The sequence below is a fragment of the Coregonus clupeaformis genome, chromosome 29 (genome assembly GCF_020615455.1).
Source record: "Coregonus clupeaformis isolate EN_2021a chromosome 29, ASM2061545v1, whole genome shotgun sequence".
NCBI classification, from domain to species: Eukaryota; Metazoa; Chordata; class Actinopteri; order Salmoniformes; family Salmonidae; genus Coregonus; species Coregonus clupeaformis.
Window position 1 is genome coordinate 21,171,873 of NC_059220.1, and position 20,913 is coordinate 21,192,785.

Genomic DNA, 20,913 nt, shown 5'->3' on the forward strand with positions numbered 1-20,913 from the left:
TTTAGCTCCGTTGAGTGGCAAGGGGAAAGGAAACACTTTATAACCTGTAAACACGCTCAGGGAGGAACCCAAGCTCCAGGTGTTGTGTTACACGGTCCGTTATTCTCAGTGCGCAGGCGGTTCCCCTTTCAGCGAGCGGGCGGTACCTGAGAGAGGGGTGTCGGGTGTCCGCAGCCCAACAGGTGCCTCTCACCTCTGAGGAAAAGCGATTGTGTTCTGGTCTGTCCAGGGAGAGGGTGTTAGTGACCATTGCCTTGGGAACTGACCACTGGGAAAGCTCTGGACGTCAGAGAATAGATCAGTTCAGAAATAGGGTAGGCAACTGAAATAAATGTTTAGGGTAGGAGGCAGAGCCAGCAAAATGGATGGCAAAAGGTTGAGAACGTTTTTTGGATGGCAAAAAGTTGAGAAAGTTTTCTAAAGGCAGGTTTAAGGTTATAATTATTATCAGGGGCTTTAGTTTCTGTGTAGCCTTGCACTGTAGAGATCTGCTTGGTGGTGGAGCTTGGAGGCTGGTTCTTAGATCTCTCTCTCTCTCTCTCTCTCTCTCTCTCTCTCTCTCTCTCTCTCTCTCTCTCTCTCTCTCTCTCTCTCTCTCTCTCTCTCTCTCTCTCTGTCTGTCTGTCTTCACTCCGCAGACGCTAATGAGTGTATGGGGAACCCTTGCCTCAATGCTTACTCTTGCAAAAACTTGATCGGTGGATATCACTGTGCCTGCTTTCAAGGATGGGCCGGCCAGAACTGTGACATCAGTCAGTATCAGTTAATCATGTGCCTCTGTCCCCTTTGCCTGCAGCTAGCTCCGACACCTAGCTGGGCCGCTGGCCAAGCTGTCCTGTTCCTATCTCAGGCTCTCTCTTTCTGCTTTATTATGGCCTACAAATACTTATCTAGATCCATGGATGGTGTTTTTACATGACTATGAGAAGCACATCCTGTAGATATCGTTGAAGGTTTTGTAGTCGACCTCACTGGCTTTCACTGCATGCACTAACCAACAGCATCATGTCTTCCTGCACCTTGAGAGAAATCTTCTTCTGAGTTTCTTTGAAGCATTAACCAAGTTGCACATTCTATGTTTTGTTTGTTTATCACATGCATGCCCCCACTGCATGTTCCCCTGTCCTATCTGTTGACCTGTATTAGTAAGTTCTCTCTTTCCCCTCTGCAGATGTCAACAGCTGCCATGGACAGTGTCAGAATGGAGCGACATGCAAGGTAGGACATTTTATTCAATAAGGCAATCTAGCCACTGTGTTTGATGCCCTCCATTCATATTATATCTATGGTTAGCATTATTATGGGTATGAGAGCCTCTGAGTGACAACTTTTTTCTTTACGCTTCGTACAGGAAGGGCGAAGAGGCTACGTGTGTGCCTGCTCACTGGGGTTTGTAGGCCGGCACTGTGAGGTCCAGAGGAACAGCTGTGCCAGCGGCCCGTGTAGGAACGGGGGCAGGTGCCACACCCTGCTGGACGGCTTCATGTGTGAGTGCCCACATGGGTACACTGGCACCACCTGTGAGGTGAGCTATGGTCCAGTCCAGACCTTTGACAAATCTGATCTTGTCTTTTATACACAACAATTATCTATTTATCCATCTATCCAACTATTCATCCACTCATCTTTCCATCTGTCCATTCGTAGGTGCAGAGTAAACCGTGCAGCCCTAACCCGTGCCAGAACAAGGCCCAGTGCCACAGTCTGATGGAAGACTTCTACTGTACCTGTCCTGATGACTTTGAGGGTAAGACCTGCTCCGAGCTCAAGGACCACTGCAAGACCAATCCCTGTGAAGGTAAAACCAATCTATAAACCTATTGCTGTCATCTCAACTCAAATAACTCAACCCATTGTAAAAGTACTAACCAGGCAGTTCTCTTGTCTAGCCTAAACTGAAACCTGATCTTAAGCTGCTTAGTCCTCAGGTCAACCTCAAGATCAACCATCATTTCAACCCAATCCTCTCAGGTCTATCTCACCAACAGTCTCTTGTCATTCCTTCTGTTTTGATCCCAGTGATTGACAGTTGTACTGTCGCCGTGGCCACCAACGACACACAGGAAGCGGTGTGGCACATCTCGTCCAATGTGTGCGGTCCCCACGGACGCTGCATCAGCCAGCTTGCTGGGAACTTCACCTGCTCATGTGAACCGGGCTTCACAGGAACATACTGTCACGAGAGTGAGTAGACACACACTCCATCATCATCACACATCATTGACTTCATCATCAAAATCATCACCATCATCATACCATAAGACTAAACATCCCGATCCTTACTGTAACACACCACTGACTTCATCAGTCTCATTGTCTTCCTCATCATCCCCATCCTCATTCATAGTCTCTCCTCTCTCCCTCCCAGACGTAAACGACTGTGTGTCGTCTCCCTGTAAGAACGGAGGAACCTGCATCGACGGGATCAGCTCTTTCCAGTGCTTTTGCCCTGACGGCTGGGAGGGCACGCTGTGTGACATGGGTATGTGTGTGTGTGTCCCTGGGTGGTTTTACTCTATATCTCCATGGTGTGTGTGTTACTCTAACTGATCCCTGGTGGTTGTGTTCCAGATGTGAATGAGTGCAGTAGGAACCCCTGTAAGAACGGAGGTCACTGTGTGGACCTGGTCAATGACTTCTACTGTCAGTGCCAGGATAACTGGAAGGGCAAGACCTGCCACTCACGTGAGAGCCAGTGTGACTCCAGTACCTGCAGTAATGGGGGGACATGCTTCGACCACGGGGACACCTTCCGCTGTACCTGTCCTTCAGGGTGGGGCGGCAGCACCTGTAACACAGGTAAGAATCCATTATTGCTTGGTTTTAACTATGTCATTCAAGGGAAAATCTAATAGACTGCTCTGGTCCATACGCTCCATAGGAGTCATTTTTTTTGCAGAAATGTGAATATAGGTTCTAAGCTCATCATATTTTATTTATCTTGTCAGGCAAGAACAGCACGTGTGACTCTAACCCATGTGAGAACAGCGGGACCTGTGTCGGAGGGGGTGATGCCTACACCTGCATCTGCAAGGATGGCTGGGAAGGGCCCACATGTGCTCAGAGTAAAGCACAATTTACTTAATTATTTTCAGGTTATAATCATAAACTAAAACGCGTCTGATTTTTATTCTGTGTCATCCCCTCTCTTCACAGATGCTAATGACTGCAACCCAACCCCCTGGTAAGTTGAACATATTGAATAAACCTAAATACTTTTCATGTCTTGGCTCCACTACTCGCTCTGTTATAAGGCTATCGCATCTCTTCACAGACCCAAACGCACCGATATTAGAGCATAATCTCTCAGTGTTCTGGTTTCAAAACAGGAATAAATTACTCTCACACACCGCTCATCTCGCAAATCTAATTTAATACTCAGAGATTTCTTGTTAAAGTTTGTTCCGTGGAGGTGTATGTGTGAAAGGGGAATTGTGTGTATCCCTGACTCCTCAGAACAGTGCAGGGCCTGACAGCTGGGTATTCCAGGGTCCTGTGGATCAGAGGGGCTGAGTGGACAAAGGCTCCCGCCACCACAATCCCTGACAGGGGGATTAGCACGGTGGGGTGCCCCTCACCCAATTCTTCACCACTGACCCCTGAGCATGGGGTGGTGTAGGCAAGAGAGGGGGGCTGGGGAACAGCATATAGGACCAGCACAGTATGGGGTGATTTTGGGATTTGCATATGAAGTCTGGACATTGATAAGGGATCAGCTTTAGTGACCACAGTCTCTGTCTCTAGTCCCCTGCCTTGGGATTCTGCTGCTGGGATCTAGACCTGAGATTGTGAAGGCTTTTTTCTCTTTGTAGTCTAAGCCTTCAGCCTTTTGTATGCTGCTGCACCTGTGCCAATGGTATGGGCTGATGTATTGATGTGTGGTTCTGTTTCCTTCCTCCAGCTATAACAGTGGTGTCTGTGTGGATGGTGTGAACTGGTTCCGCTGTGAGTGTGCCCCGGGATTCGCCGGACCAGACTGCCGGATCAGTGAGTCCCTGGGAACCAGAGGGGTGTGTGGGGGTCAGATTGGAAGGTTCAGGGGTGAAAGGTGACGGGGGGATTTTGAGCTGATTGTTTGTGAGGGACAGATTAGGAAGCCTTTAGGAAGCCTATCTTAACCTCCAACCCCTCTTGTGAGGAGAGGTCAGCTGTATTCTGCAAACAGGTCAGTTCAGTCTGACATTCTCAGACACAATCCTCTTTCCTTTTCCCCTTTTCAGAGAGGGTCTATTTTTCACGTGGGGATGCCAGACATGAGAACCAACCAGCCCCTACCCTGTTGTGATGATATTATAGCTAGGTGCCTTGCAGTAGACTAGAGATATTTGTGTAGTAATGTCCTCTTGTTTCCCAATCAGACATAGATGAGTGCCAGTCATCTCCCTGTGCTTATGGTTCTACCTGTGTGGATGAGATCAACAGCTTCCGCTGTGTGTGTCCCCTGAGCCGGGCTGGGCCTCGCTGCCAGGAGTGTGAGTACACTGCAGCTATAGAGAAAATACCTTTATTACTGTATCCATGGAGTATGGGAACTTTCTTCCATTGACCTCGTGCGTGGTAGGAAGAGTTTCTAAGGGCTGGGCCTGATATTGCCTTAGTCCTAACTCTGCTCCTCTCTCTTCCCTCTGCAGTCATAGGGATCGGGAAGGCCTGTCGTTATTCCGGCCTGCAGTTCCCTCACGGCAGTCGATGGGAGGAGGAGTGTAATACCTGCCAGTGTGTCAACGGCAGTGTGTACTGTTCTAAGGTGAGACTTGCATGGTTTTATTACACACAGTGAAGCTGTGTGTGTGTGCAAGCTGCCTCTCTGACCTCTCTCTCTCTCTCTGTGTGTGTGTGTGTGTGTGTGTGTGTGTGTGTGTGTGTGTGTGTGTGTGTGTGTGTGTGTGTGTGTGTGTGTGTGTGTGTGTGTGTGTGTGTGTGTGTGTATGTGTGTGTACAGGTGCAGTGTGGCCGGCGGCCCTGTCTGCTCCATAGAGGTGCTTCCGGTCCAGACAGCAGTGCCCCTTGTCCTGGAGGACAGGAGTGTGTAGAACACCAATTCCTCACCTGCTTCGCCCCGCCCTGCCACCAGTGGGGCGTGTGTTCCACCCCTGACCCCCCACCGCCCCTCCACACTCAGTGTGAACCCAACAGTGGTTACTTGGACAACAGCTGTGCCCGCATCACACTCATCTTCAACAGAGACAAAGTTCCACAGGTGAGTGTACAACATCATTATCTGACTAACATTAAGTAAGATATTTAATTAAAAAATATATATACAATTCTATTTGCATATTTGATTATTGACTTAGTTTTACTAGACTTGAATCTCCGACCACACCTTCCCCGTACTCTGCCAGAGAATTAAAGTGAATAGAGTGTGTGTGTGTGCTGATCAAAGGGTACCACTGTGGAGAACATCTGTTCGGAGCTGAGGTACCTTCCCATCACCCAGACCCTGGCTAAGGAACACACGCTCCTCATTCTCTGTGACCTGTCCTACTCCAACAGTGGCGCTGTGGAGGTTGCCATGGTGAGTGCCTCTCTCTCTCTCTCGCCGTGGCCACCCAGGCTCCTCTCCAGTAAGACATGGGAAATCAGGCACTACAGGGCACTAAACCCTTAATGGAGGGGATTAGGCCTTTCCTTGTGACGTAGTCATGTTTGGGGACATACAGGAAAAGGAGTGGTGTGTCTGATGTCCTTGTAGCTTTGTACTGAGTTGAATAATTAAACTCCATAGACCCTCTAAAGGCTTACAGTGATGTTAGTTGTGCTTTGTTAGACAATTATGAAATAGTCTTAACTCAACATGATCATGAAGTCGTATTATTTCAACCTAATATGAGTCTTGTGTTGTGGATCTGGGTTTGGCAGAGTTGTCCCATCCAGCTGACTCTATGTATCTGTATCAATACAGATGTTTTATGGAGACCCAGAAACGGTGTGTTCTCAGTAAGAGGCCACAGTAGTCCACTCTGAAGCCCAGAGGCTGTTAGATGTCAGAATGGGGTGAGGGGCTGTGTCACAGTTGTGTGTGTGTGTGTGAATGAGCAGCTGCTTTCCCAGAGAGAAGAAAGAGGAGTGTTGCTGACTGACTGACTGACTCTCTTATAATTCTTCACACTGACTGGCTGGCTGGCCAGGGAGCACCAGAGAGCCACAGCTGGCCTGTTCTCCATTGTTCATCCTAATTAAAGTGCACAGCATCCAGCTAATCTCCCTCTGCTCCCCCTGGACTCTCTGGTCCACTTATTAGGCAATTAACTAGACCTGCTTTGTGCTCTACGGGGGTGCATGTGAGAAGTTAGGACTAGGACTCCCTCTCTCCTGTTGTGTTGACTCACCATTTCCCCATCTCTCTCCCTCTTCTCCAGTCGTATGATCAGGATGGTCAGGAGCGGGATGGAGACCATGGTCAGATCCAAGAGGCTGCCAGTGCCATCATCGGTGCCCTGTCCAAACGACACAACAGCACCGTCATGCTGGCCGTGGTGGAGGTCAAAGTGGAGACACAGGTCATGCCCCAGTCTGTGGGTGAGTAACTGGACTCGACTTGGTTTAACTGTATGCATGTTTTTATACTGGGCTTTCGATTAGGTAGCATTACAGTACATGACAGTAAAGTTTAATTTAGTGGTCTTTCTGTCTCCAGACTACCTGGTTCCAGTCCTGTGTGTGGTGTTCAGTGTGCTGTGGATCTTCTGCATCGTGGTGTGTGTGTGGTGGACCCGTAAGAGGAAGAAAGAGCGTGAGAGAGAGTCTGCAGCGGAGGACAGCACTGTCAACAACCAGCTGGAGCCGCTGAGGGTCATCTTGCCACAGCACAAAGACAACCTAGACAAAGACATTCAGTACGAATGCAAGAAACTCATGAGCCCTCCAGACCGGACGTGTGACGGGGCTGAGGAAGAGGAGGAGGAGGACGGCGAGGAGGAGGAGCTGAGGAGGGGAGGGATGGAACTAGACAAGTGTTCCACACAAAAGTGCTCCTTGGCAGGAGTGCAGGACAGAGTGATGGGCAAAGGGGGGGTGATCTGTACGATGCGTAGCGCCCCTGTCAAACCCCCCCACCGGACAGCGTACAGCCCCAAAGACAACCGGTGTAAAAACCTCAACGCTGCCAACTTCAGTGTGGATGTCAAAGATAATTATGTATGAGCTCGGCCTAGAGGTGGGACCTCTCAAACTAAAGATGACTTCTCCATCTAATAGAAAAACACAAGCACCAATAGTAAAGATTTCAAACATGTTTTACATTTCATTTGACTTTATTCTCTGTCTGCAACATGGAGGCTTCTTATTTACTAAAAGCATTGCAAAAGAACATTTCAGCAACAAAAAGAGACCTGAATTTGTTTCTTTTTTTTGTTTACAAATTGTTGCTCCCTTTAAAGGAGAGACCTTTTTTTCACAGCGTGTCACTGAGAAAATTGTGTATCATGTGACTTTGGCGAGAGCACTGCCATTGGAGGACTATGGAGAGTCCATTGAATGGCAGCTGTCGTTGCACTACTACATTACTACTAGTGCATTTAGTCCATATCTGCCTTAACCCGCACTGTGGGCATTTTCTTTGTTCTCTTGGTATAATAATGTCATTAGTATAAGTAAAATTATGTAAAAGATTATATATAAGACCGTTCGAAAGCTATAAGCAGTATAACACCTGACATCAGCATTAGTTTATAAACATAAACATATTTTCCATGACATGTCAATGCTTCTAAAGACCTTAGGTATATCCCTTTAACATGCCTTTTACTTCATCATTTCCTTCAGCCCTTCTTTTATTATTTCATCTTATTCAAAGAATTGATCCAGAACTTAACAATTCATACAGTGGGGAAAAAAGTATTTAGTCAGCCACCAATTGTGCAAGTTCTCCCACTTAAAAATATGAGTGAGGCCTGTAATTTTCATCATAGGTACACGTCAACTATGACAGACAAATTGAGGAAAAAAAATCCAGAAAATCACATTGTAGGATTTTTTATGAATTTATTTGCAAATTATGGTGGAAAATAAGTATTTGGTCAATAACAAAAGTTTCTCAATACTTTGTTATATACCCTTTGTTGGCAATGACACAGGTCAAACGTTTTCTGTAAGTCTTCACAAGGTTTTCACACACTGTTACTGGTATTTTGGCCCATTCCTCCATGCAGATCTCCTCTTGAGCAGTGATGTTTTGGGGCTGTCGCTGGGCAACACGGACTTTCAACTCCCTCCAAAGATTTTCTATGGGGTTGAGATCTGGAGACTGGCTAGGCCACTCCAGGACCTTGAAATGCTTCTTACGAAGCCACTCCTTCGTTGCCCGGGCGGTGTGTTTGGGATCATTGTCATGCTGAAAGACCCAGCCACGTTTCATCTTCAATGCCCTTGCTGATGGAAGGAGGTTTTCACTCAAAATCTCACGATACATGGCCCCATTCATTCTTTCCTATACACGGATCAGTCGTCCTGGTCCCTTTGCAGAAAAACAGCCCCAAAGCATGATGTTTCCACCCCCATGCTTCACAGTAGGTATGGTGTTCTTTGGATGCAACTCAGCATTCTTTGTCCTCCAAACACGACGAGTTGAGTTTTTACCAAAAAGTTATATTTTGGTTTTATCTGACCATATGACATTCTCCCAATCCTCTTCTGGATCATCCAAATGCACTCTAGCAAACTTCAGACGGGCCTGGACATGTCCTGGCTTAAGCAGGGGGACACGTCTGGCACTGCAGGATTTGAGTCCCTGGCGGCGTAGTGTCTTACTGATGGTAGGCTTTGTTACTTTGGTCCCAGCTCTCTGCAGGTCATTCACTATGTCCCCCCGTGTGGTTCTGGGATTTTTGCTCACCGTTCTTGTGATCATTTTGACCCCACGGGGTGAGATCTTGCGTGGAGCCCCAGATCTAGGGAGATTATCAGTGGTCTTGTATGTCTTCCATTTCCTAATAATTGCTCCCACAGTTGATTTCTTCAAACCAAGCTGCTTACCTATTGCAGATTCAGTCTTCCCAGCCTGGTGCAGGTCTACAATTTTGTTTCTGGTGTCGTTTGACAGCTCTTTGTTCTTGGCCATAGTGGAGTTTGGAGTGTGACTGTTTGAGGTTGTGGACAGGTGTCTTTTATACTGATAACAAGTTCAAACAGGTGCCATTAATACAGGTAACGAGTGGAGGACAGAGGAGCCTCTTAAAGAAGAAGTTACAGGTCTGTGAGAGCCGGAAATCTTGCTTGTTTGTAGGTGACCAAATACTTATTTTCCACCATAATTTGCAAATAAATTCATTAAAAATCCTACAATGTGATTTTCTGGATTTTTTTTTCTCAATTTGATTCTCAACCTATGATGAGAATTATAGGCCTCTCTCATCTTTTTAAGTGGGAGAACTTGCACAATTGGTGGCTGACTAAATACTTTTTTCCCCCACTGTATAAAGGGAAAATATGTCCTTTCACAACTCTTCATATCACCATAAAGGTGTTTCTTTGAACAATGTATATATGTAAATATAAAAATGGCTGTGTATATTTGAATTTAGTAACTTAAGTGATCCTTTTTATTATAGTTATTCGAAAGAATAAGATTGTTAATGTTTTGTTGGTTTTTTATTGTGTCATTCCGTTTTATTAGTGTCTGTTGACACAGGCCAGGTTTTATACAGATTTATGGACAATATCCAGGGTCCCACTTAATCACAAAAGCATTGACAGAAACAAATTATTATAAGTGCTTGTTTGTTTTGCTTTATGATTTTATTATGTTCCAACACTTCAAATTGTCAGTAAGCACAGTTGTTAGTTCTAGTTCTAGGCTTGTCCGCTGCTTAAGTCGGAGCTATCGGTTGGGAGTTTCCCTAGTGAATGCTGGTTCACCATCTCCCATTCACTATGCTACAGTATGTGAACGTTAGAATGTCCTATTATAATGCAGGGGTCAGAGGAGGCTGGTGGGTGGAGCTATAGGAGGACGGGCTCATTATAATGGCTGGACTGGAATTAATGGAACGGTATTAAACATGTGGAAACCACGTTTGACTTCCAGCCATTACAATGAGCCCGTCCTCCTATAGCTCCTCCCACCAGCCTCCTCTGGCATGGGGTGTACCAATACATGGATGGTTTGTGTTGATCTGATACAGAAGCAGTGCTAGCAGGCTCTTATCATCGTGATGTAAGTCGCTCTGGATAAGAGCGTCTGCTAAATGACGTATATGTATGTATGTATATGTGATTTGGGTCAGAATCAGGAGTAACTACAATTCAATTCAAGGCCATGATCAGAGCAATCCAGTGGTTTAATCTTTGTCTGGGCATGAGCACTCAGTTACCCAGCCCTGCAGTGGTGCATTGGATTTCTGCTTTCAATACTGGTCTAATGAAGGGAACAAGTTTTATTATTGTTGTTGTTGTTGTTGTTGTGGTTGTCCAGTGTTTGTATTGTATTCTGTTTCTGCACTAAGAAAGAGGAAGAGAACCAATTGAGCATTACCTCAGCGGTGGTAGTGAAAATGATTTTTGTTGTTCTTTACAGTTTAATATTGTTATTCTCTGACAAGAATTGTGTTTTCTATTTTTTGATGATGCAAAAAGAAAATAATTCAAATCATTACCCATATCAAGTCAGCAGAATCCCACTAGCCCCAGAGAATGGGCTGAATGTGCAGAACATTGTAATTATTTTGTACAAAAGAGCAGTCGGGTCTTGGTTTGTTAGTGGAATTTTTGTTTTTTCTTAGAACAATCCAATTATTTATTAAAGTATTTTATACCAATATCTTTGTTTTGTCCTGTCTGTAGCATTGGAATTTGAACTTGTCACATTTCATTAATCTAGTAAACACAACATAATTCACATCACTTCTTATCTTACCTCATCAGCATAGCAGGTATTTATAGGGTAGTGTTTATAGTGTTACCTCATTAGCATAGCAGGTATTTACTGTATATGGTAATTATTATAAAGTTACCTCATCAGCATAGCAGATATTTACTGTATATGGTAGTGTTTATAATGTTACCTCATCAGCATAGCAGATATTTACTGTATATGGTAGTGTTTATAATGTTACCTCATCAGCATAGCAGATATTTACTGTATATGGTAGTGTTTATAATGTTACCTTGTCAGCATAGCAGATATTTATATGGTTGTGTCATAATATTACCTCGTCAGCATTGTAACACCCTGGCTCTGGGACTCTATATGTTGAGCCAGGGTGTGTTCTTTCATTGTGGTGTATTTCTATGTTGGGAGTTCTAGGTTGTTTATTTCTATGTTGGCCTGAGTGACTCCCAATCAGAGGCAACGAGTGTCAGCTGTGGCTGGTTGTCTCTGATTGGGAGCCATATTTAAACTGTCTGTTTTTCCCTTTGTGTTTGTGGGTTCTTGTTCCGTGTTGGTCTATGTTACCTAGGACGTTACGAGTCGTTTGTTGTTTTTGTTTACTGTCCGTGTTTATCGCTAATGATAAATAAACATGTTCGTTCATCACGCTGCGCCTTGGTCCTCCTCTCTTAACGACGATCGTGACAGAAGAACCCACCATACAAGGACCAAGCAGCGTGTCCAGGAGCAGGCAGATTGGACATGGGAGGAAGCGCCGGGAAAGGAGATGGAGAGGTTGGCGATGGCCCAGGTGGGCAAATCGTGGTCCTGGGAGGACATGCTCGGGGGCAAAGGGCCATGGGCTAGGATTAAGGCCCTGGCGAGAGAGGAGCAGCGGCGTCAGCAGTGTCATCGTGGGACGGACGAGAGGCAACCCCAAAACATTTTTAGGGGGGGGCACACGGCATGGGCGGCTGGGCAGCAGGAGGCTGCCACAGGGCGATTTGGAGAGGAGGCCACCGGGTTTTGGGGGCCAGAAGGCAGGTTGGCGGAGCCTGGATGGAGAGCAGAGCCAACTCCCCGTACTCAGGCATGGCAGCATGAGACTGGGCAGGTTCCGCGGTATGCGGAGCTGCGCACTGTGCCACGAGTGGTCCGGCATAGTCCGGTACGTCCTGTGCGAGCACCCCGCACGTGTTGTGCGAAGGTGGGCATGCAGCCAGGACGGAGTGTGCCGGCTCAGCGCTCGTGGCCTCCAGTGCCTCTCCTCGGTCCCGGATATCCTGCGCCAGTGTCACGTGCTGTTATGCCAGTACGGGTACACAGCCCTGTACGTCCTGTGCTGATGCCTCACACAGAGTGTGTGAAGGTAGGCATTCAGCCAGGACGGGTTGTGGCAGCTCTTCACTCCAGGTCTCCTATCCGTCTCCACAGCCCGGTCCGGCCTGTCCCTGCTCCTCGCACCAAGCCTACGGTGTGCGTCGCCAGTCCGGTCCGGCCTGTCCCTGCTCCTCGCACCAAGCCTACGGTGTGCGTCGCCAGTCCGGTCCGGCCTGTCCCTGCTCCTCGCACCAAGCCTACGGTGTGCGTCGCCAGCCCGGTCCGGCCTGTCCCTGCTCCTCGCACCAAGCCTACGGTGTGCGTCGCCAGCCCGGTCCGGCCTGTCCCTGCTCCTCGCACCAAGCCTACGGTGTGCGTCGCCAGCCCGGTCCGGCCTGTCCCTGCTCCTCGCACCAAGCCTACGGTGTGCGTCGCCAGCCCGGTCCGGCCTGTCCCTGCTCCTCGCACCAAGCCTACGGTGTGCGTCGCCAGCCCGGTCCGGCCTGTCCCTGCTCCTCGCACCAAGCCTACGGTGTGCGTCGCCAGTCCGGTCCGGCCTGTCCCTGCTCCACGCACCAGGCCAGGGGTGCGCATCGTCAGCCCGTCCGGCCCGTTGCTGCTCCACGCACCAAGCCAGGGGTGCGCATCGTCAGCCCGGTCCGGCCCATTCCTACTCCACGCACCAAGCCAGGGGTGCGCATCGTCAGCCCGGTCCGGCCCGTTCCTACCCACGCACCAAGCCAGGGGTGCGCATCGTCAGCCCGGTCCGGCCCGTTCCTACTCCACGCACCAAGCCAGGGGTGCGCATCGTCAGCCCGGTCCGGCCCGTTCCTACTCCACGCACCAAGCCAGGGGTGCGCGTCGTCAGTCCCGCACAACCCGTGCCTGGGTCACCGGTGCCTGGTAAGGTACCGGTCAACTGCTCCACTACGGAGCTGAAGCTAACCGCTCCTGCTAAGTCCAGTTCAGCTCCAGCCAGCGGGGCCAGACCGGACCAGGGGCGCTATGGGGGGTTTATTGGAGGGTGGTGGGCAAGACCGGAGCCAGAACCGCCGCCGAGGAGGAATGCCCACCCAGCCCTCCCCTGTTTTGCTCTAGTTGAGGCGCGGTCGCAGTCCGCGCCTTTAAGGGGGGTACTGTAACACCCTGGCTCTGGGACTCTATATGTTGAGCCAGGGTGTGTTCTTTCATTGTGGTGTATTTCTATGTTGGGAGTTCTAGGTTGTTTATTTCTATGTTGGCCTGAGTGACTCCCAATCAGAGGCAACGAGTGTCAGCTGTGGCTGGTTGTCTCTGATTGGGAGCCATATTTAAACTGTCTGTTTTTCCCTTTGTGTTTGTGGGTTCTTGTTCCGTGTTGGTCTATGTTACCTAGGACGTTACGAGTCGTTTTTTGTTTACTGTCCGTGTTTATCGCTAATGATAAATAAACATGTTCGTTCATCACGCTGTGCCTTGGTCCTCCTCTCTTAACGACGATCGTGACAAGCATAGGGTCACGTCTCTCCTCTTCCTTTACTGTTAGCAAGCATGCGGAATGTCATTCACCTAATAACTTCAGCCTGTGAGCATGGCACTCTAAGGCAATTCCAGCATGCTTGATGATTAACCTATGGGCTCACTCGTGCAATAATCACTTTCCTTTCTTTCAACCAATGGGCATAAATCTAGGGAAGTATTCATATGTCAACTCAAACCTTGTGTCTCCCACTTGCTGTTTTGCAGCTACAGTCTTCCAACAACCTTCCACTTTCCCACCACCACCAACAGAAGGCCCCACCACCACCAGCTGCCCTACATAGAGCAATCTGTCATCAGCATCTGGCTCCGAGGAGCATACCTTGGAGATGAGGCCTACCCCAAACTATTCAATACAATTCCATATTGCATTCAGTCTCTGTTGTCATTCAGTTAAGCCTGTACTCAATTGAATTTGATTTGACGTGTTTTCACTTTATCAATGGAGCTGAATCTGCTCTTTCTATAGGATTCATCTTTCTGTAGCTGATTGGCTATCTATCTACAGACGCCCATTCAGAACCACCAATAAGGTAAGTCCCTTGCATGCATTCATCTGCCCTAATGATTTACATTAGTAACATAAACTACATGATGGCAGTAACGCAGCTGCATAGGGACTCTGCAATGCTCCATGGTTTGATATGTTGTGTTCTGTGATCGTTAACCCATCAGTCGTCTGGGAAGAATGGGAAACGTATGGAATCCAGGATCAGATATCAGTTAAGTCACATGTGTACAGCACAGGATCACTTACCTACTTGGTAGTACAATAAAGTAGAGAGAGAGAGGAGAGGGGGGAGGAGAGGAGGAGCCAATGGCACCCAGTAAATGTCACTGTACCGTATGTGTTCCTAGCATTCAGAATGTAAGCCAACACCAGATTCCACGAGTTACTGGCTACGGTCAAGGGTATCTGTCAAAGACAGGTTACCCTCCTCCGCTCCACATAGTATCACACTGTTTTAGCTGTGATTGTAACAATACTGAATGTTACTAGGAGCGGGGTGTGTGAGAGAAGAATATGTGAACTGTAGGCGAAAACTAAATTTTACGCAGAGTGGTGCCAGGAAAATAACCTCTCCCTCAACATCAACAAAACGAAGGAGCTGATTGTGGACTTCAGGAGACAGCAGAGGGAGCACACCCCCATCCACATCAGAAATCGACGGGGCCACAGTGGAGAAGGTGAAAAGCTTCAAGTTCCTCGGCGTACACATCACTGACAATCTGAAATGGTCTACCCACACAGACAGTGTGGTGAAGAAGGCAAAACAGCGCATCTTCAACCTCAGGAGGCTGAAGACATTCTGCTTGGCCACTAAGACCCTCACAAACATTTACAGATGCACCATTGAGAGCATCCTGTCGGGCTGTGTCACTGCCTGGTACGGCAACTGCACCGACCGCAACCGCAGGGCTCTCCAGAGGGTGGTGCGGTCAGCCCAACGCATCACCAGGAGCACACTGCCTGCGCTTCAGGACATCTACAGCACCAGGTATCACAGGAAGGCCAAGAAGATCATCAAGGACATCAACCACCCCGAGCCATTGCCTGTTCACCCCACTATCATCCAGAAGGCGAGGTCAGTACAGGTGCATCAAGTCTTGGACCAAGAGACTGAAACACATCTTAGATCTCAAGGCCATCAGACTGTTAAATAGCCATCACAAGCCGGCCTCCGCCTAGTACCCTGCCCTGAACTTAGTCACTGTCACTAGCCGGTTACTCATCCCTGCACCTTAGAGGCTGCTGCCCTATGTACCTTGACATGGAACACTGGTCACTTTAATAATGGAACACTGGTCACTTTAATAATGTTTACATACTGTTTTACCCATTTCATATGTATATACTGTATTCTAGTCAAGGCCATCTATTCAACTATCGCTGTACATACAGTATACTATCCTATCCTACGTATTCTTCAGATATACTATATATTCTATCCACATACTGTCCATAATGTCTATACATCCAATCACATATACTGTGTATATATATATATATATATATAGATTTATACTCTGGACACCCAACATTGCTTGTCCTAATATTTCTATATTTCTTAATTCCATTATTTTACTTTTAGATTAGTGTGTATTGTTAGATATTATTGCACTGTTGGAGCTAGGAACACAAGTTTTTCACTACACCATCAATAACATTTGGTAAATATGTTTATGCGACCAATAAAATTTGATTTGATAATTTTCATTGTCATTCCAATTCTGGTGTATGTGAAGATTATCTGACTTTTCAAATGTGAAGACTGCAGCTGAGCTATATCCTTTCTCACAAAAACAGCCCATCAGATGACTGGCCTCTAATTGTGTTCTGATGTCAGTTAGTTCAATGATTAACACAGAGCTGTAGCCAAAATGTGATGGATCATCTGGTCTGTTCAAAGTTTAACCAGCCTCCTAACCTCCTCACAGTGTCACTCTACCGGATAATCTGTTGGGGAGGAAGATGCATCTGTTGGAAATGGACTGCCCATTCCAGGATCTCCTAGGATCCCATGAGTGAGGGGTCTCCACATGAGGTAAACACAGTGGTGGTAGTGATTGTGGTGGGTCCAAAATGGTACCCTCTTCTCGAAATGGCACCCTCTTCCCCATGAATAGCAAACCCAGGTCAGTAATAGAATGATGCAGGGTAATGTAGTGACCACATCAGCTAAACACATGGGACTGGGTCAGTAATAGACTAACCCAGGGTAGCGTAGTGAGGGCTAGCCCAGTGCCAGTGTATCTCATGCAGCACCAGAGTAGCCAAGGTATTCTCTCACCTGCTGACTTGCTGTTGCTGCTTTTAAACACAATGACCCAGATACACGGGCGTGAACCCACCCAGGCCTTAATGACTTTACCCGACGATACTCCTCGTAGTAGTCACTCGCTACACACCTATTTTTGCCCAGATCATTGGCACAGATCACAGTCACACACAGGAAGACCGGACGCAGGCAGTCAGGCACGGGATGATGAAACAGAGCTGTTGGACCAGGTCCTCTCACTGTCAATCCTAATGAACACAGTCTCAAATAACATCACCTTAATACCACAAAACGACTGGTTATTGCTTAATGAACAGATCACTATGTTTTTATTGGAGGGATTTCTCAATGGCATCACCAGATTTAGCCTTGAGTAGAGTAGAGTGATAATGGTAGGAATGAAAGTGGAGGGAGGATCCTGGATAGTGTGTACGTAGAGAGAGAAATATGTAGGCCTAATTCCCGAGGATAGTGGGAAAGGAAAAGAGGCAGGGTTCAGTGAGATTCCTCCTCATCTCAGAGGGAGCTGCTGACACACCTTGGTCTGTGCTTGCGGCAGGCCCACGACTCCTCCTGAATCCACATGTTCAAACAGAGATGAAAGCCGTTGTTAGGATGGTGTCAATATGACCGCCTGCCAAGTAAGCCCTACTTAGTGCAATCCCAGATGTTCCTGCCACTGAATATTCTCCCGAGAAATGCAGCGAGGTAGCCTTGGCCAGACCTTTCACATCAAAGTGGGGAGGACTCAAAACAATGAACACTTACAGTCCTCCTGCAGCTCCAGGCTTTTCATGCTGAGAAAAAAACGATCTGTGATTTAGTACAGTAATAAGAGGGTAGGGTCCGTCATCAGAATAGCTGACGTTGATTCATATTTCCTGTGAGAAGGCATTTTTAGTATTTAAATTTTTTAAATTTTAGTCATTTAGCAGACGCTCTTATCCAGAGCGACTTACAGTTAGTGAGTGCATACATTTTTCATACTGCCCCCCCGTGGGAATCGAACCCACAACCCTGGCGTTGCAAGCACCATGCTCTACCAACTGAGCAACAGGAGACAGTACAGTACAGTACAGTACATAAGGCATCCCCTTCCTAATAACTTCATTATCTACGTCAGGGGATGTCAGTCAGTCAGTCCCCCGTCCTGTTAGAAAAACATCTGTATTAAACAACACAACATCTGCCTGGTGAAGCATCTGCCTAACAAAGCCCAGTCTGAGAGCAGTGCTAGGGTTTAGAATTTCTGCATTGGAAAACACGCAGCTCTCACTGACTACTGTAAGTGATCAACTGGCTAGTTTACTTTAAGCACAGTAAACAGTATTAAAAGTTAAATAAAAAAGTAAGTTAGAATGGCATATAACCTTAACAACGCTATAACAGAAAAGTCCACCTGGTCCTGGTTCCAGCCACTTGTTAACCTTATAAAATCACGATCTAAGTGTTTATAACGCAGCCTGCATTTCTTACCCTGAGCTACATCATTACAGACAAGCCCCAACCAATAGAGGAATGCCATAACTCAATATCTTTCTTCATCCCTCATTACCAATGGACTGGATCTTCTTTATGTAAACGTTTTACTGCGACTGGGAGAAGATATATTAGGGTATTTTACCAAGGGGGAAAGTATAGCTATTATGTGATTGTAAAATACAAATAGTGATGCAGATGTGATACACAGTGATACAAATGTATGAGCATTCATTTTGTAAATTATAAACTCGTACATTTTTTACAGTGTTTTGTCAGTACATTTATACATTTAGCTGTTAGCATTTTAGTAAGCATTAGGGTAACACTATTGTATCCATTTCCTAAAAAGCCAAGCAATGTGTGATGGCCCTAAACTGCTTCAGTCCAGACATAGCAAGCTTTTAGTCAGCGCCAGTTCAGTGAACGCTGCACAGACAGCCACCCGGTCGCACAAACATGTTGACCTTCTGACCTCTCTCTCTCTATCTCTCTCTCTCTCTCTCTCTCTCTCTCTCTCTCTCTCTCTCTCTCTCAGAGAGATGGGATGGCCTTACACATGCCATTTGCATGTGCGGTGGCCGGAGTGACCAGTGCCTGAGGGGTTGCCTCAGAACCATCGGATTGACTGAGCTCTGTGTTATCAGTTGGCCAGAGGTGCAACAATAAGGCTTAATGCGTGATTAAGTCCCATATCGCCTGTCATTATGGGAGAGCTAGTCAAGTGTGAGAATGGTGAGGCTCTTTTACAAAACCTGCCCTCTGCTCTTCTGTTCATCTTGTGTCTGTCTCTCTGGGCTTCTCTTTGTCTCACTGCTTTGTCTCCCTCTCTTTCAACACGTTACTTTCACTCTGCAGTAAAGGTGTGGAATCCATATTGCTACTGTCAGAGTACATTTCTGTACATGCTGGACTCTGTTACAGAAGGGATTTAATCAAAACCCACAATCACAGGCAGCAGCTAAAAGTTCATAACTGACAGCATCAAAGGAAGAAGAGGGATAATACAAATCATTAGAATCCACTCCCACATGTTGAGCTTCTGGGTTGGTATTTTAATCAAACGTGTTCTGATTTGCCCATTTGTTTCTATAACCCAGAGAATTCGTGCAGGAGAAAAACCCACAGCATGACAGCATTAACATCTACTAAATCAAAAAGTGAACATAGCCAGAAGATCCATATAGAAAGAGCTTTACAGAAAAGTGACAATACAGTATATTCACAGTCATTATGACCTGTTTTAGGTGGTTCAGAATAAGACTCATTTACATTTTAGTCATTTAGCAGACGCTCTTATCCAGAGCGACTTACAGTTAGTGAGTGCATACATTATTATTATTTAATTTTTTATACTGGCCCTCCATGGGAATCAAACCCACAACCCTGGCGTTGCAAACGCCATGCTCTACCAACTGAGCTACATCCCTGCCGGCCATTCCCTCCACTACCCTGGACGACGCTAGGCCAGTTGTGCGCCGCCCCATGGGTCTCCCGGTCGCGGCCGGCTACGACAGAGCCTGGATTCGAACCAGGATCTCTAGTGGCACAGCGATGCAGTGCCTTAGACCACTGCGCCACTCGGGAGTTCATACAGGCACTTGTTTTTTTGACATAAGGCCCACTCTGTGATATTTACAGCCTTTTTTGATCATTTCAATTAAGGAGTGGGCCTTTAAGAAGGAACAATGTATTATGATTATTACGTCAAACAAAGTGTATATGGCTGCTGCGGTATCAGGACATGACATAATTGGTTTGATCACAGCAGCTGCCTAACTCCAGATAGGTTTATGTATAAACATGGATCAACCTGACACATGAACATGACCAGCATTAAAGCAGTTTCCTTTGATGTCCGAAACAAGAAAGGACCTGTGTTTTTCCACCCTGTGAAACCAAAGAACTCTGTGTATTTTGAGAGTCAACTTTCTGCTGATGTCTGACTCTTAGACCTTTGAACCAAACACCTCTCTCTCCATAGGCCTGTTCCCAATATCCCCCAGCCTGGCCCTGGATGGCTAACTTCCTCTAAAAGGGTGGACTCTGCTCTTCAGAAAGGCAAGCTGAGACAAATGAAACATAGTAAGTGACTCCTGTGAACTCACCCCCACAGAGTGTAGTAAGCTACAGAGAAACACTTTGAGACAGGTCATGGCCCTCTTCACCCTGCGGCTCCGGCTCTCTCTAGGACAGTATCAGGGAGGAGACATGTCATCATAGCGCCAGTCCCTGTGTGCTAGGCTAGGCTGGACTCCTAGGCTACTGGCTCGACAGAATAGGCTGGTGAGTTGGACATACTTCAAAAGCAGCTCCAGTCTAAAGATATCCACCTATAAAGATGATGTGTCTGTCTGTCGGGGGGAAGGTGTGAATCCCAGCTGTTTTACAGGTTCAGCAGCAGAATGATGGACAACACTGGCCTTTGACAGGCTGGACATCCTTTCACAAGCTGGACATCCTTCCTTTCACTCCCTGTCTCCCCCTAAACCAGGGGTGTCAAACGTACGGCCCGCGGGCCGGATCAGGCCCGCAAACGGGTTTAATCCGGCCCGCGAGATGATTTCAACAAAGTATAAAAATGTGCTGCAATTTTTCAATAAAATAAACTGCTGTTCCAATTGCGTCCACTGGATGGCGCAATAGCAATTGTGTTAAGCAAGCAAACTGTTTATACCGGGCAGAGCAAGTAGGTCAAGCACGTGCAGCCAATGAGCTACTTTGTTTTGCCCGCGATATTTATTACGGCTTCTACTTTTAACATTATGTGCTTTGGCACCCTCATTGCCCCAATATGTCTCTGTCAAAAAAGAGAAAAGTGGACGCAGAGTGCAGAGTGTTCCAAGAAAAATGGTCATCCTATTTATTCACGGAATTGAATGGGAAAGCTGTATGTTTGGTTTGTTCAGAGCATGTTGCAGTGCTGAAAGAATATAACCTTCGTCGCCACTATGTGAGTCTTCATGCCGACAAATATGACAACTTTCAAGGACAGCGGAGATGAGA

The 20,913-nt window shown here is 46.9% G+C and overlaps 1 protein-coding gene and 1 long non-coding RNA gene across 3 annotated transcripts in view; both read left to right on the top strand.

Annotated features, from left to right (window-relative positions):
• The window catches only part of LOC121544831 (protein jagged-2-like), a 36,721-nt gene extending 28,863 nt beyond the window's left edge, over positions 1-7,858 (top strand). The window contains exons 10-25 of one of the 2 annotated variants that reach the window (XM_041855022.1): positions 639-752; positions 1,172-1,218; positions 1,352-1,525; positions 1,648-1,798; positions 2,020-2,184; positions 2,369-2,482; positions 2,572-2,799; positions 2,949-3,065; positions 3,157-3,184; positions 3,902-3,987; positions 4,359-4,472; positions 4,632-4,747; positions 4,943-5,200; positions 5,387-5,518; positions 6,363-6,522; positions 6,641-7,858. In XM_041855022.1, the coding sequence (XP_041710956.1) occupies positions 639-752; positions 1,172-1,218; positions 1,352-1,525; positions 1,648-1,798; positions 2,020-2,184; positions 2,369-2,482; positions 2,572-2,799; positions 2,949-3,065; positions 3,157-3,184; positions 3,902-3,987; positions 4,359-4,472; positions 4,632-4,747; positions 4,943-5,200; positions 5,387-5,518; positions 6,363-6,522; positions 6,641-7,146 (2,510 nt within the window). In that variant the 3' untranslated portion in view covers positions 7,147-7,858. The remainder of the gene's footprint in view (positions 1-638; positions 753-1,171; positions 1,219-1,351; positions 1,526-1,647; positions 1,799-2,019; positions 2,185-2,368; positions 2,483-2,571; positions 2,800-2,948; positions 3,066-3,156; positions 3,185-3,901; positions 3,988-4,358; positions 4,473-4,631; positions 4,748-4,942; positions 5,201-5,386; positions 5,519-6,362; positions 6,523-6,640) is intronic. The other variant, XM_041855023.1, reaches the window with a different exon arrangement.
• A 6,010-nt stretch (positions 7,859-13,868) lies between these two features.
• LOC121544449 lies at positions 13,869-18,628 on the top strand. The gene is made up of 3 exons (XR_005996119.1): positions 13,869-14,181; positions 16,088-16,194; positions 18,446-18,628. It is a non-coding gene; the product is annotated as an uncharacterized LOC121544449 (long non-coding RNA).
• The last annotated feature ends 2,285 nt before the right edge of the window (positions 18,629-20,913 follow it).